Raw genomic sequence first — 15,622 nt, forward strand, 5'->3', positions numbered from 1 at the left:
ATCGGTATGAAAATTTTTGAGGGTCATCTGGGGCTAATTTGAAGGGTTGTGGGGAGTGGAGGGGTGGGCTGATGATGACATCGGTCATGTGGTTCAACAGCCAAATAAATTTTTTTAAACATAAAAAACTTTCAAAAATCTTCTCCAATATGGTTAAACAGATCGAGGCGAAACTTTACAGGTATGATCACTTATCCACGAGGAAGAAAAGGTTCTCTACCGATGATGTCATAGGTCATATGGTTTGGCAGCTATGATTGTTTGAAGGATAAACTTTTAGAAATCTTCTCCATAATGGCTTAACAGATCGAGAGGAAACTTCACCCATATGTTCACCAAACCTTGGTGATACCAGGGTGTTCACGAATAATAAATATGTCACATGGTTTGGCAGCCATAATGGATTGAACGAACATCTTTTTAAAAATCATTGCTCTTGAACTGCTTCATCAATTGACGTGAAACTACAAAATTATGATCTACTAGTCACGGGGAATATATGTTTTAGATTTCAACCTGATTGGACTTTTGGTCTGGCAACCAGAATTATTTAATATTTTGAATCTGGATTCAGGGATTTAAATCAATCTTGGTACAAGTATGTATAATGATGTAATAATGTGGACGGAGGCATATCTGGTGACATCAAAGAGTGGCCCTTCCTGTTTTTCTAGTTATGCTGGTGGATTACTCTGAATCAATCTTTATCTTTAATGGCCACATTTATTCCCTCGTTCTTGTGGGGGTGCCCATGGTAAGCTTCGCCCAGGTCTTTGACGAACTGGATGGCCAGGCTTGACATTCGACTGAAGTTCTGGCAGCAATTTTGCAACTTGTTCAGGGTGCCGGCGATAGCTCGCCTACTCTTCGCGAAGGACACCGTAGAATCTTTAATGTCCACCAACTAATGCCGGCAGACGGACGCCAGTTTAATGTCCATCCGCGGGATGGCACACACATAGATGAATCACCCTGCCTGTGAAACACCAGAATTACAGGTTATCGCTGGGTCGGGATTTGAACCCAGGTTAGGCAATTTAGAGGCTCCCAGTGGAACAATGAACCTTTCATATCTATTCCCAATTCTCTTCTTATTTGGTTGCACCTTGCCTGGAGGTTAGAAACTGTGATAATCCATCAAGTATGGTCACCAACTCATCCTTTTATTCTGCCAAAAATACCACATTAGCCATCCACGATCTTCTTTTTCTCCTCCTTGCCATTGGTCCGTAAGCATGCATCACCATCTGAATCTCTAAAAAGGTACCTGGCAAACTCGTCAATATTTCTGTAAAATCTCTGACTAGCTCTTGCTGAGTTCCAAACTTCTCCAATACTTTTTGTTTCTGACAGGGTCCATCCACAATATGTCATAAATACACATTCCCTTACAAGGAACTTCAATGCAGGAGGAAACACATCAAGCCTGCACCAAACTATGTTTGATCATACTCAATACTTTTTAGACCTGAGCATCAACTAAGCCTTTTGTAGGACTCGCCCAGTGTTTGAACCACCAATCTCCCAGACTCAGAGCAGACATGCTAACCGCTACACCACCGAGTCTGGTGTTTAGTTTTTCAGAATATCTTCTTCACCTTGACTTCTATGGCTCTGACTTCGGTGTCCCAACTTCCATCATGTTTTATCCGTGCCAGGTAGCAGTAATATTTGACTTGCTGTATGGCTGTATCATTGACTCGAGCCTCGCTCGTTTTCTCAAGATCCTTGTGCACCATTGTGATGGTCTCCTTGTCCACATTCAGCTCCAGACAATATTATAAGCTGGATTCGCATAAAATCTTCTTCACGAATGCAGTCAAACTTCTGAATCAGCCAACAGCACTTTGTCATCTCCATAGCTAATGCTGTTGGCCCATTTGCCATTCATTTTGATGTCTCCTCCTGTTTCTTGAATTGAGGCCATTGAATAGAAATTGCTGTCGATGTTGAATAAAATTGGTGGTATTATAAAGCCCTGTCTTGATCTACACTGGATTTTCACTTTCATCAACCCTTAAGGCCCAGTCACACCTTGACGTTTTAGCCAACGTATGCCGTTTTTTGAATTTTTTTTCTAAAACGCTGGCACACGTTGAATACGTTATGGGTAAGTTTTGATAACATTGAGAGCACGCTGAAAAACACTGCCATACGTCGTTGTACGCTGGCTTTAAACGTTGTACTTTTCGGTTGTCCTCAAATTTTTTCATGCTTGAAATTTCACGACGTATGCCGGCGTATGACTCACACGTTCCGCTACGCTGGCCACAAGTTGTATGCACGGTCTGCGATCATTGACAGACGTCAACACATGCTACTTGTAAGTTAATCATAAGTTGAGACACGCCGAGGTAATGTTTAGCGTACCCGAAACTTATTTCTAACCTATGATTAACGTGTTGTTGGCACGTTACGCGATCGTTGCCACACGTCGACAGACGTTACTTTTAAGTTACTCATAGGCTGAAAGACGTCGGTATAATGGATCGTCCTTGCGTCAGCGTCCATGTCCACGGCCAGGACACTTATTTGCAGCATTCTTCAAACTTTTCTTCGGCATGACGAGGATGTTCACACTTTGATGTCTAGCTTGGCTATGATTCCAACTGTCCATCGGCAGCGTCTATTTAAAATAGTCGAGTTTGAGCGTTTTAACACGTTCAGAAGAAACGCTTCAAATTTCCAAACCCCAGGGTCAAAAAACAAAGGCGAGTGACAGCAATTTAAATCGTTCATTGTAAACAATGAAAATAGTTGAGTGGTACCGTTTAAAAGTCGTTGAGTGTAAAAAAAAATCCAATTGTTGAGCGCAAGCGTCTACTTTCAATAGTGGAGATGCAGCCATTTAAATCGTTGAGTTTATCATTTAAATCGTTAAACGCAAGGACGATCCATCATAACCCACACCCTCCCCCTCACACTCACCTACTACTGCCAACATGAACAAACTACTACTAATACTAATACTAATACTGATACTGATACTGTTACTGCTGACATGGACATCGACTCAAAAAGGACTCGAAAACACTGTTGGGTTCCCCTTTTATGAACACCATTTTTATATACCAATTCCCAAAACCGCTGGGAACACGTCTTTATATGGCAGTTGTAAGTTAGAAACACGTTCATTTATTTTTTTTGTCGACCGGTAGACGTCATTGGAATACGTCTACATACGTCGATGTGTGTTGGGGCTACGTAAAGAATTGGTTCAAAGCACGTCAAACATAAGTTAGAAATAAGTTTCGCGTAAAAAAGACATTACCGCGACGTGTTTCGACTTATGAGTAGCTTATAAGTAGCCTTTGTGGACGTGTGTAAGCGTCCACATATCGTGTGTAAAACTTATCCCCATCGCATGCGGAACGTGTGTCATACGCCGAGTACGTCGTAAAATTTTGAACATGTTCAAAATTTCTTGACGTACTCTACTTACTACGACTTATGATAGCGTATTTAGCGTTCTACTCGTGCATACCAAACTTCCTCATACCGTATTCGACGTGCCCCAACGTTTTAGACACACTTTTTGTTACGTCGGCATACGCTGGCAAGATCGCCAAGGTGGGACCGCGATTTTGACCCTTCCATTTCTACGGCAGTTATGATTTGAATCGTTGTGCGTCAGCCTTTTAATAGGCTACGTCACGACATCGTCGGCGATGCGTGCAACGCGCTATGCCTAAGTTAGACTATCGTTGGGCATCGGTTGTGTAGGCCGACAACAGGTTCAGCATTCGTTGGTATAAGTTATCTATAACACAACGAAACGTTCTGTGTCCGTTACCAATGCGTTATACATAAGACCAAGTCGTTATGAATACGTCCGAATCTTTAAAAAAAAAACATCAAAAGTTCAACGTAAGCCAGCGTTTTACATACATTTTAACACGTTGCCATCGCTGGCTAAAACGTCAAGGTGTGACCGGGCCTTTAGTCACCTTCTGATTCTCGTCTAGTTGTGTGATTCTCTGGAGTTTGTGTCCGCCAATCACTACAGATCCTGACGTGTTGTACCGTTTGTGGGCGTAAATTCTATTGAATGCTTTGCACAAGTCAATGAAACACAAGTTTAATGCTTTTCCCATTTCAATGAATCTTTCTCAGATGAGCTTCAGTCTGACAGGATGGTACAGAAGGAGCACACTTGCCTCTGAGGCCTGTCTTGTCTCAGTTAAATTCTCAGCCCGAAAATAGATTGTCCGTTGGTGCTTCGCAGACAAGTTGCTGCATCGCAAAGTATGCCATCCCATGCATGGACATTGAGCCAGGTGTTCTGTCTGGCAGCATTAGTTCGTGGGTGTTATTGATCGATCGGTGTTTAAAAAAAAAAAAAAAAATTGCAAAGAGAAGGTGAGTTATCACCGAAACGCTGAACAAATTTCAAATTCCACCCCAAATCTCTCCTGTCGAACATCAGGCCTTGCCAACCGGTTCGTGATGACTTTGTCTCAAACCTTTCCCCAGCTGATCCCACAAGAAGGTGGGAATAGTTGATGGCCTTGAGGATAGTAGTTTCTATTATGGGTTTCAAGTTCAGGGTGGCATTTATTGTACCCTCAGCACTTCTGAAGCCATATTGTTTGCCAATCTCATTATCAAGCTTTCCTTGTATTTGGTCATGAACAAGCTGCAAAATTCTCACGGAGGCATGCGATGTAAAGGTGATTGTTCTGGAGTCCTTGCGATCTGTGGGATTTTCTTTATTTTGGGATTGGGACACGATAAACATCGACGTGAAGTCTTCTCGTTATTCACCGATCTTCATTACTCCTGACGGGGTTTTCGAGCCTTCCACCCTCTCGTAATTCCTTGGTTTTTGAGTTTTGAGCAATTCCACGAGTCTTCCATCGCAACCTCGCGCCTTTCGATTTCAGAAGCCGTTTAATCACTGCCATCATTTCCGTAACCAAGTTCAGTTTTTCTTAGGTCCATCATAATCATTTAATTCCTCGATTTCCCACGGTGCCTGGCAGACGACTCCGTACAGGAAAACGATTTCGCATCCATTCCGCCATCACTTTTTTGTTTTTTTTTCATCATGAACCTTATTAATTACTTTCCTTTAGTACTGAGAAGCTATTATTATTATTATTCCCATGCTTTTTGGAAAAAAAAAAGAGGGGATATTGTAATCGGCTTCGTTCTTTCTATGTGTCTGTCTGTCTTGTCCGTCACGATATCTCCTCCTAAATGGTTGTGCAGGAATTTATTAAACTTGGGAGTTGTGATCACCACATAGTATGAAGGAGCATGAGCAGTATCATTTTGGTCCTGCCCCTTGAGGCGGGGTCAAAAGGTCAAATTCCCAAAAATGCAATTACAGGCACATTTAAAACATTTTAAAATTAAACTATCTGTACAATCGACATTGGGGGATGTATGAAATATACAACGATTTTTTTTTTGGATTTGACCCCTGGTTCATGTCCTCCGGGGTGGGGACTTGACATCACAGGGGTCAAAACAGAAGTATTTCTTTAAAAAAAAAAAAACCTCAAATTTTGATATTGGGTCATTCCTGGTGGAACTTTTTGCCATCTTTCAATTTTGCTTTAGGTGGGAAGCGTGGGGATCTGTGATGGTCTGCCATCGACTTCACCCTCGTTACTTTAACAATTTGCCACACCTGTTCTTGGTGGTGGCGTTTTATCTCTTTATTTTTGGAAATTCAAAGTTCCATTTTGGTTATCAGTTGGCTTTCCATTGCTTTTCGGTTTCATAGTCTATCTCACTAGCCTATCGATGGTCTGTATTCTAGGTTTCGTCGTCTCACCTATCAACGGTCTGTACTTTTACGCCACCTGCCAACGATATTCTTTCTCTTCCTATCGCTGTGTTCCAGTTTCCCATACTAACTAACACTGGTATCCATTGCTTCTTCAATATTTCAATTGACTCTCGATTTCATCATCAAAATTTGTGTTTGTTGGGGCTTGTGTTTTATTACTTTCCATTGTCTTTAAAACTTATGATAAAGTCATCTTGACCTCTCCAGCATGGCTGACTCAGAATGGCTCAGACCCATCATGATGATGTCTAGCCTATCCTTTTCGTGCTCGGTTCATTTCCCTGGTGCTTGATGTCGTGATTCCTGCAGTCCCTCGGTTCATGCGTTCTGCTGTACGTGGAATCGGGTCCTATGTTCTCACAGTCATCAATTTCACATGTCTGGTTAAGCGGGCCACCGGCTCATGATAAGGACCAGACAGATTGGTAGGTTGGGTCATCATGGTACAATTCTGGTGCTCATACTGCATTATATGTGATAACAAATTTGCTTTGCAACAATGGTCTGAAAAGATTACTGATATTGTGTAATTGTCGAATAAATAATATGTGAAATCAAATTGCATCGATGTTTACAGATACAGAAAATATAACAGTATTCTCTTTGAGGAAATGTGCTGGTAAGACCAATTGGGGGGCACTATAACTATAATTTGTTCGAGACAGCTGTCCAAGACAGTCTGATTTCAGAAATCGAACTCTTAAGTTGCCGCTACTTGTTTATAATCTTCCATTTCTGGTATTGGTTAAATAGGCCTGTGCTCGCCATATGAATTGTATTCAAATACTGTTATTACAATGCTTAACAAACCATTTTATTCATGGTCCTGGAGGATTAGGTTCTGACTTGTGGGTGGACTAGTTCCACATGTCTGGTGTTGAAATACGAGCTCCGGTTGCTGGGCATGGGGTGAACTCGGAGCTACCATTAAAAAGGACAATGGTGCAGTCATGGTACCACCAATTGTACCACTGCAGTGTCTGGTTCTTAGGTAAGCATGCCAGATTTTGGAAAAACACTTAACCTGGAAGCTTTGCAATGAAAGGCTGTTTTTCCCAAAGCCGGAGGCGACAGTAATGCTTGGGTGCATGTGAAAATCCAATTACTAGGCCTGCCTGTGAATGATAATAATGCAGAATCTCATTTTCCTTACATTTTGTGTGAGCCTGCTTCAAACACCAGCCACTAACAGCTTTTTTTTTTTGAATGAGGGATTTCGTCTTGACGGGAGCTCTGACAATTAAAACCCATTAACCGATCTTCTTGAACCTTTGGCCATTCCAGATTGTGATGATGGCATGACACTCCTGAATAATAACCCCTTATTGCCATTACACCTTACATGGTTGGTCCATGACCCAACCAATCAGGTGCATGGGCTCTCTATTTCACAGCGCTGAATTGCGGACAGGCTTTGGAGTTTCATCACAATGTGAGATTCCTTTGCTGCACTGATGTATGAACATGGCTTGTTGTTGAGCTTGGAACAATCGAACAACGAGCTGGCTTCTGAACTATTGGATGCCACAACTCTGAGAACTCTGTTCTGCCGTCACTTGCAATTGGGCTGAGCTTGTAGTTGAAAATCTGGTTTGTGATCGTCACCACCACGACCAACAGAACGAGATCGGAGTCAACTCGCCATTCGAGTCTGCTTATTTTTTTAACAGGATCCAGTCTCGTTCAACTACCCATTGGATCTTCGAGTATGGCTGTGTGTGAGGAGGTAAGTTTAGTTCATGCTTTGATCTTGCACTTGCAAATACTTTGCATGTATACATCTTACCAATCCAAGCATGCTTTTAGCATGATTCTTGCATACCCATGGCACCCTTTTGTATTCATTATTTGTCTGTGTAGTACAGGTGCCAATGCTGTGTACATTAGTTATTTGTCTTGCATCAGTTAGTGTACAGACATATTGAAGAACATCAGTTTCACATAGATCTTCAATAACAAGTAACCCAGGTTCTGGTTCATATTGTTGAAGTGGATGCAAACTCGTGAAAAATGCATGTGCATACGTGCTGTGCATGTGCATCTTTGAAAATGAGTGCAGGTGCTTCCCTCCTGATGTTCCATTGAAGTGCAGGATCCTGGCTGTGTCTCGTAAAAGCTGGCTCAGAGCATCAGGCTTTGCTCAACGAGTCCCTGCAGTGAAACCTCAGGGGGTTTAGATAATGGTTTCACATTTGGGGCAACAAGCTGGCTGAAAAGCAAGAGGGAAAAGATGGCAATAGACGGTGAGGAATTGGAAGTGGCTGTAATGTCTCTGATTGGTTTGAGATAAATATAAACGTCAGGCGTTGTAGAAAGATTGTGATGATGGCAACTCAGAAAGCCTGGTTGTACACATGGACAACTCGGCAAGGATGGAAAGATAACTCGGCAGATGTGGCCACCATTCATGTGCATATCAGTAAGAAAAGAAGTTGGATTCCAGTTAGGCACAAGCGACACCATAACTACTATTTTCAGGCATTCCATTTACTTGATGCATCATCTTACTAAAATATGCAATTTGGTGTCTCTCTGTCTTTTTGACTGAGATACATTCGGTCGGTATTTATCCAATCTCAACCAAACTTGACAGGAAGGTTGAGGGTCACATGATGGAGGTTCTAGCGACTTCATTTGCCCCCCTTTCCAAGGTGATTTTCCGCCTTGGGCGAAATCCGTGTTGAGGTGTATATTCGTGTTGAGATGGCGAATGGTGGCATTCTTCCAAAGCCGCTTCTACTAAAAAAGTAATAACAACGCTAATGATAATAGCATAATATTAATGTTATTACAAAACAATGTTAATACAAAGAATAAATAAATAATGAATAATATAAATAAATCCCCCTCAACGCAAGAGGTTTTTCGTCCTTGGACAAGCGCAGTGTTAACGTGTATAAATGGCTTATCGTGGAGGTTTTGTGGTGCACCCCTATCAGAAGTAAAATGTTATGAACCACAAACACATATGATTACGTTTTTAAATGGTATTGTTTAACTGTCACTTTGAGTAGTCGCTATTGCTGTTTAACATGAAACGGAAAGGGAGGAAACCCAACCTTCTTGAGGAATTATATGCTTATTGTGTCCCCCACAGACTAACGGACTCAAGCCTGGATCTACTATAATTATATAGACTGTTACGAATTTGTAAACCTATAGCACACAACATTCAGGTCCTATAGATTAGTTATATCGGTAAGTATGTGTTTTATAGATAGCTTGCCTAATGGGTAAATAAATGTCCATGCACTGTGATTTATTTTTATAGTTAGGATTTCCCTTTATTGGAAAACCTCATCTTCCGCACGACAGCAGAAATGACCGTTGCGTTGCGGCAGTGCCGCAGAGAAGCGAACAGCCCCGGGATTCTCCGCGGCACGAGGGGAGGGGGGGAGGGGGGTTCGGGCTGGCGGAAATGGATAAAAGGGGAGCCAGACGCTGGTCAGAGAGAATCCTCGCGATCCCGGAGACGACAAGCGACCTTCGTGGATAAGGGACCTTCCTCGACAAAGGAGAGCGCAGAGCACAGAGGAGAGAAAGAGCGGAGGAACGGAAGAGCATTTCCCCGACCTGGACATCCCGTCCTGCTGGAGCGCTCGTCCCAGGGAGCCTGTCTGGCCGGTCGTGGTCAACGCCGTTCTTCTTCTCCTCACCACAACCGAGAGCTCGAGGAACACAACTTCCTGCCTGAACCGCAAGGGTCGCCCGCCGGTGTCTGGGTTCGTCTCGCCTCCTGCCTGACCGACCGACTTGAAGACTGCACGAGGCGGACAGGTCCAAGTTAGACCCTGGTCTTCAGCCCGCCTGTCCCTCTGAGCTGAAGGTCCTAATAAAGGTGTGTGTGTGTGTGTGTGTGTGTGTGTGTGTGTGTGTGTGTGTGTGTGTGTGTGTGTGTGCGTGCGTGTGTCCGTGGGCCCGTCTGATAAGTAGTGAAATGTATAAGTGTGTTTGCCTGTATTTACATGCTTAATAATAATAATCGGTTTAGCTCTGCTTCTTGCGTGTTTCCCTTCATTTCCCCATTACTTTTCAATAAATATCCCCATTTGTTGAAAGTTTCAGCTCGTTCGTGTCCATTCCTTCATTGGCTGAGCGTGCTGCGTGTTTGAGAATTAGTAAAAGCTGTTATGGCCCAAAGGGGGACATTTGGACCGACGGTTCTTGGCGATTAAACCGCTCGGAATCGCACACAGAACGAGCGCGCTAAGCAGCTCGTTTTCGTACGAGTTCCGTCGAGGGTAAATTTCCCCGGTAGATTCCCCGCGTGGATACTTAGGTATATAGAAATTTGGCTATTCACCCTATTCCATGCGGGTGACCTGTTGGCAATCTTCGGTCTAGTCAGGACCCGTCGGCTCCAGACTTCTCTGGAGTGACGACCTAAATTCCGGGCGATCGGTCGAGCCGATGCTGCAGCTCCATCTCGCGGTCGTGCTCGTGGCCCACGTCCGGCCCCGCGACAATACCACGAGAGGATAATAACGTGACCCTTCCTGTCACTCCCGTAGTGAACGGGTTTACTATTATGAGCAAATTGGTTTATGGTTATCAGGAAGTCTGTAGACTTCCTATGTAGGGATGTCTTGGACACTCCATAAGTTTAAACAACACAAATCCTCAAAAAATTTTAAAAAATCTACCAAGTTGCAAACTTATAAATCTATAAAGTACCTAACCAGTTGTCTGTGGAGAATTTCACATCCAACATCAGACATGAAGATTGTGGACAGCATCGCTGAGCTCTAAAACTGACAGATCCAAATCAGGCCATTTGTAATTCTTCTTCTTCTTCTTCTTCTACTTCTTCTACTTCTTCTACTTCTTCTACTTCTTTTACTTCTTCTACTTCTTCTACTTCTTCTACTTCTTATACTTCTTATACTTCTTATACTCCTTCTTCTTCTCCTTCTTCTTCTCCTTCTTCTTCTCCTTCTTCTTCTCCTTCTTCTTCTCCTTCTTCTTCTTCGTTTTGGCATCAGCATTTGGATTAAACACATGAATCCACTGCATTTTACAGTGGGAAGGTCCATGACTAATCAAAAGTTTCACAACTTGAAAAGATCCCACAAAGTACCTGTACGCAAAGCTTTCTGTTTGAGAAGAAAACGTTAAGGTAGGGATGGTTACAATTAATTATCATGTTGTTGTTTCATATGCAACCTGTGGCTGCATCATTTTCTGGGGGCATGGCTGTGCTGCCGATGCAATGCCCCCTGTTATTATCACTAAGCTTGTACACATTTTGCTGACCTCAGAAGGATGACAGGCTGAGTCAACCCGCCTGGTGTTGTTTCAACAGCACAACAGGGGCTTGATCTCAAGAATCAAGACCCTAGGATCTTAAGCCATCCACCTTAACCATTAAGCCAACCATCCATCGGGACCATACCCTGTGCAGAGCGTTGGTGCTGCCTAAGCAGTCTTCTTGGCTCTTGGACACAACAATCCTGGAAAGGTTGCCACTCCGATACAGTATACCAGCATGCTGGCACTCATTTTGCCGACCTCGGAAGGATGACAGGCAGAGTCAACCCCACCTAGTATTAATTCAACAGCAGAGTGGGATTTGAACTCAGGATCCTAGGATCCCAAGCCCTCCACTCTAACCATTAAGCCAACACCAGGCTTAATTGTCACGTGAAACCATTCCTGATACTGTACATGTCTCTCGATTTTGGTTCACAATCACTGCAAGCACAAGCTGAATCGTGTGTGTGTGTGTGTGTGTGTGTGTGTGTGTGTCCTTTTTTTACAGTTTATTATTTCACTGGTCAAATTCATGAATGGAAACAATCAACGAACACTATCATTGTATATGGATGTGAAGATCCATAGGGAACAATCATTATTCAAAGAAAGATGTCAGGATGGTTTTACAAGATCATTTCTTGTGACCATCCCCACCTTGTTTACCTACATTTTGGCAGACCATCCCGACACCCTTTTACATATAACATGTTTTTTATCACTTGTGTAAGATTAAGCTCTCTCCTTGTTATCAAAATATGCCCCTTCTTAAGATTGACCTTTTGGCTGATGACTTCATCATCACCAGCACTTAAACTGGAGATGAACAGTTAGCCTGATGCTGTACATTTAGAAGAAGGTCGTGTGCTACTAGCTCGTGATATATTTGATCAAATTTATCGGGCTGATTTAACCTCGTGCTTCTTTTCATTCACAATCGAGCCACCACTTACAGTGCCTATAGAAAGTCTGCAACCCCTTGAAAAATGTTCACCTTTTGTTGCCTTTTAGCCTGGAATTAATTTACATTAAATCAGACTTTTTCCACCTTTATTTACACATCGTAACCCACAACTTCCAAGTGAAAAACAAATTCTACAAATTTCAGAAAATTATTTAAATATACAAAACTAGAATATCTTTGTTGGATAAGTGTCTACCCCCCTGAGTTAATACTTGGTGGAAGCACCTTTGAGAGCAATTACAGCTGTGAGTCTGTTGGGATAGGTCTCTATCAACTTTGCACACCTTCATTGGGTAATATTTGCCCATTCTTCTGTACAAAACTGTTCAAGCTCAGTCAAGTTGTGTGGGGAGCATTGATGGACAGCAATCTTCAAGTCATGCCACAGATTTTCGAATGGATTTCGGTTGGGACTCTGACTGGGCCACTCGAGGACATTTATCTTTTTGTTCCTTAGCCATTCCAGTGTAGCTTTGGATGTGTGCTTCAGGTCGTTGTCATGCTGAAAGATGAACTTCCGTCCAAATTTCAGCTTTCTTGCAGAGAGCAGCAGGTTTTCCTCTTGGATTTTTCTGTATTTTGCTCCATCCATTTTCCCTTCTATCCTGACAAGTACTCCAGTCCCCGCTGATGAGAAACATTCCCATAACGTGATGCTGTCACCACCATGCTTCACAGTCGGCACGGTGTTCTTCGGGTGATGTGCTGTGTTGGGTTTGTGCCAAACGTAACGTTTTGCATTTAGGCCAAAATGTTTCATCTTGGTTTCATCAAATCACAAAACTTTTTGCCACATGTCTTCAGAATCTCCGGAGTGATGTTTTTTGCATACCTCAAACGGGATTCAAGGTGGGATTTTTTGAATAATGGTCTCCTTGCCACCCTACCGTAAGGCCAGATTTGTGGAGTGCTTAGGATATTGTTGTAACATGCACACAGTGACCAGTCGGTGCCATAAAGGCCTGTAGCTCTTTCAAAGTTGCCATTGGTGTCGTGGTGGCCTCTCTGATCCGTCTCCTCCTTGCTTGGTCATCCAGTTCAGAGGGACGACCTGTCTCGGCAGGGTCTTCGTGGTACCATACGCCTTCCACTTCTTAATGATTGGCTTGACTATGCTCCAAGGGATATTCAAGGCCTTTGAAATATTTTTATACCCATCCCTCGATCTGTGCCTTTCCACAACTTTATCCCGGTGGTCTTTTGACAGCTCCTTGGGGCTCGTGGTTGAGTGTTTGCAGTGAAATGCACTACCCAGCAGAGGAAACCTACAGGAACAGCTGATTTCATTCTGAAATAATGAATAAACGTTTGGTGGTACAAAATTTGAAAATAGCAGAAAAAAAGAACACATTTTCGAAGATTTTCATCTTGCAGCTCGTTAGGACACACGCAAGGATACCACCGGAAATGCAGACACAAAATGAAACTATTTATTTGTTCAGACCGTTGGTAATTGGTTGTTTGGAATGTTACTGACACGATCATACACATCATGGCCTCGAGGCACCGAGGGAACCCGTGACCTCCCATTTTTCTATGGATCCAGGTCAGAACACATGCAGTGTTTGCACATCCTCTGAAATAATCAGAATCACTACGATTTAACACAGGTGGAGGTCAATTAACTTGGTGTGTGATTTTGAAGGTGATTGGTTACACCTGAGCTAATTTCCAATTGCTATTATAAGGGAGGTGGACACTTATCCAACCGAGATGTTTTAGTTTTGTATATTTAAATAATTTTCTGAAATTTGTAGAATTTGTTTTTTCACTTCGAAGTTGTTGGTTGCGATGTGTAAATAAAGGTGGAAAAAGTCTGATTTAATGCAATTTAATTCCAGGCTTTCAGGCAACAAAAGGTGAACATTTTGAAAGGCGCTGTATCTCACCTCTTCCCACAGTAGTTAATTTTATTTTGTCTACGAGCAACTTTAATGATATGACAACTTTTGATAAAGAACTTGTAATTGTATTTGATTGTCAAATAATATTTGCTGCAAACTGGTGAAGATCCTTCTGTGCCTCCTGAGTCCTATTTTGTTCTTCAACAATGTCTTTTATTTATTTATTTATTTTTGAACTATTCATATTGTTGATTGCATCTTGTACCTGATGTATTTTTTGTTTTAACCCAACACAGCTCAGCATCCGTGAAGGCTTTCTTCTCAAACAGACAAGCTCTTTCCAGCGCTGGAAGAGACGCTTTTTCAAGCTGCGTGGCCGTACCCTTTACTACGCCAAGGATGCCAAGGTGAGTGGGTAATCCTGATTCGGGAACCCGCTGTGATCCAAGAATTGTTTTCAGGTTAAATCCAGCTTGTGTCGATGTAGTCCAGCTTGTGTAGTCTATCCATTGTGTTGTCCATCTGTGTAGTCCGTCTTGTGTTAATTGGTCGCGGCATATTTGTTAGGACATGCTGTCTTTCTTTGTCATCATCTTCTTGCAATGATAACTTCAGCAGTTGCATGCACAGGTTGCATGCAAAAGTCTTCAACACCATGTAAAATTGTTACAAATATGAATGGAGTGCAGAAAAGCTATTGAATTGGAGTCGATATGGTTTTAGGAGGAAGGTAGCCATTTTATATTTCGTGTGCGTGTGTGCGCATTTTTTTTTTTGTATGAATGTATGGATGGAGGGATGTATGGGACTATGTATGACTGTATGGATGGAGGGATGTACATAGACTGTGTATGGATGTAGTGATGTATATAAAGTGTATGAATGGATAGATGTCAGGATGTATCGAGAGTGTATGAATGGATAGATGGAAAGATGTATGGAGACTTTGGATGTATTTATGAATGTATGGATGGATGCATGTATAGAGACTATGTATGAATGTATGGATAAAGATTATGGATTGGGGATGTATCGAGACTATATATGGATGGAGACTAGATGGTTGGATGGATAGAAATTGGAGGAATGAAAAGACTATTGAGCGATGGAGATTGTGGATGTATATATAGAAACTATGTATGATTAAAAAGTAGTTTCTCAAAAGTCAAAAATGCATGGTTATACGTAATCACAACCTAGCTACACCAACATCAACTGAAGTTACTGAAGGCCAAAAGCATCGTGTGTACCCAAAAAGGCAAGGTTTGCCTACTGCTTATTTAACAAGGCAAAACCAGTTGATAAAGTCTAACGTAAACAGGTCAGCTGCCAGCTAAACAGCCGAAAGCACCATTACATCAAGGGTGGTAAACACACATGCCTTTACGAACATAATAATGGAAACTGAAAAATAAATATATACAGGTAGAGGAAGACAGAATACAATTTATTTCAGAGAAAGAGGATAAGGAAGCCGAGCAAACATAAGCAGTTGAAAATAGCTTTACAAATCATCAGCGCCCACAAATGAATTAAACTCACACTAAAGGACAAAATCAAATGACAGAAGCCTCGACCGAAATGAATCCTCCACTCAGAGAGAGAACATCCACGAGCAGTTCAATCATCTTCAATATGCTCGACTATTTGCAAGACACAATGGGATCTTTAATGTGGACCTCCAGTGCCGGCAGATGGGTCCTACAGTTTAACGTCCACTTGATGGACAGCACACATCGATGCCTCGACCCGGCTGTGAAACACAAG

At 42.3% G+C, this 15,622-nt stretch overlaps 1 protein-coding gene across 8 annotated transcripts in view; it reads left to right on the forward strand.

The window, feature by feature from the left end:
• DGKD (diacylglycerol kinase delta) overlaps positions 1-15,622 on the forward strand; it is a 120,179-nt gene that overhangs the window by 28,972 nt on the left and 75,585 nt on the right. For 5 of the 8 annotated variants that reach the window (XM_085862351.1, XM_085862352.1, XM_085862354.1 and 2 more), the window contains exon 2: positions 14,152-14,262. In XM_085862351.1, the coding sequence (XP_085718477.1) occupies positions 14,152-14,262 (111 nt within the window). Of the gene's footprint in view, positions 1-6,629; positions 6,789-7,191; positions 7,524-7,856; positions 8,041-9,277; positions 9,636-14,151; positions 14,263-15,622 lie in introns of those variants that run through there. The other 3 variants (XM_085862357.1, XM_085862355.1, XM_085862359.1) reach the window with 3 other exon arrangements.

Source organism: Eptatretus burgeri, chromosome 17, assembly GCF_056783735.1.
Source record: "Eptatretus burgeri isolate ZD-2024b chromosome 17, Ebu_testis_v1, whole genome shotgun sequence".
Classification (NCBI taxonomy): Eukaryota; Metazoa; Chordata; class Myxini; order Myxiniformes; family Myxinidae; genus Eptatretus; species Eptatretus burgeri.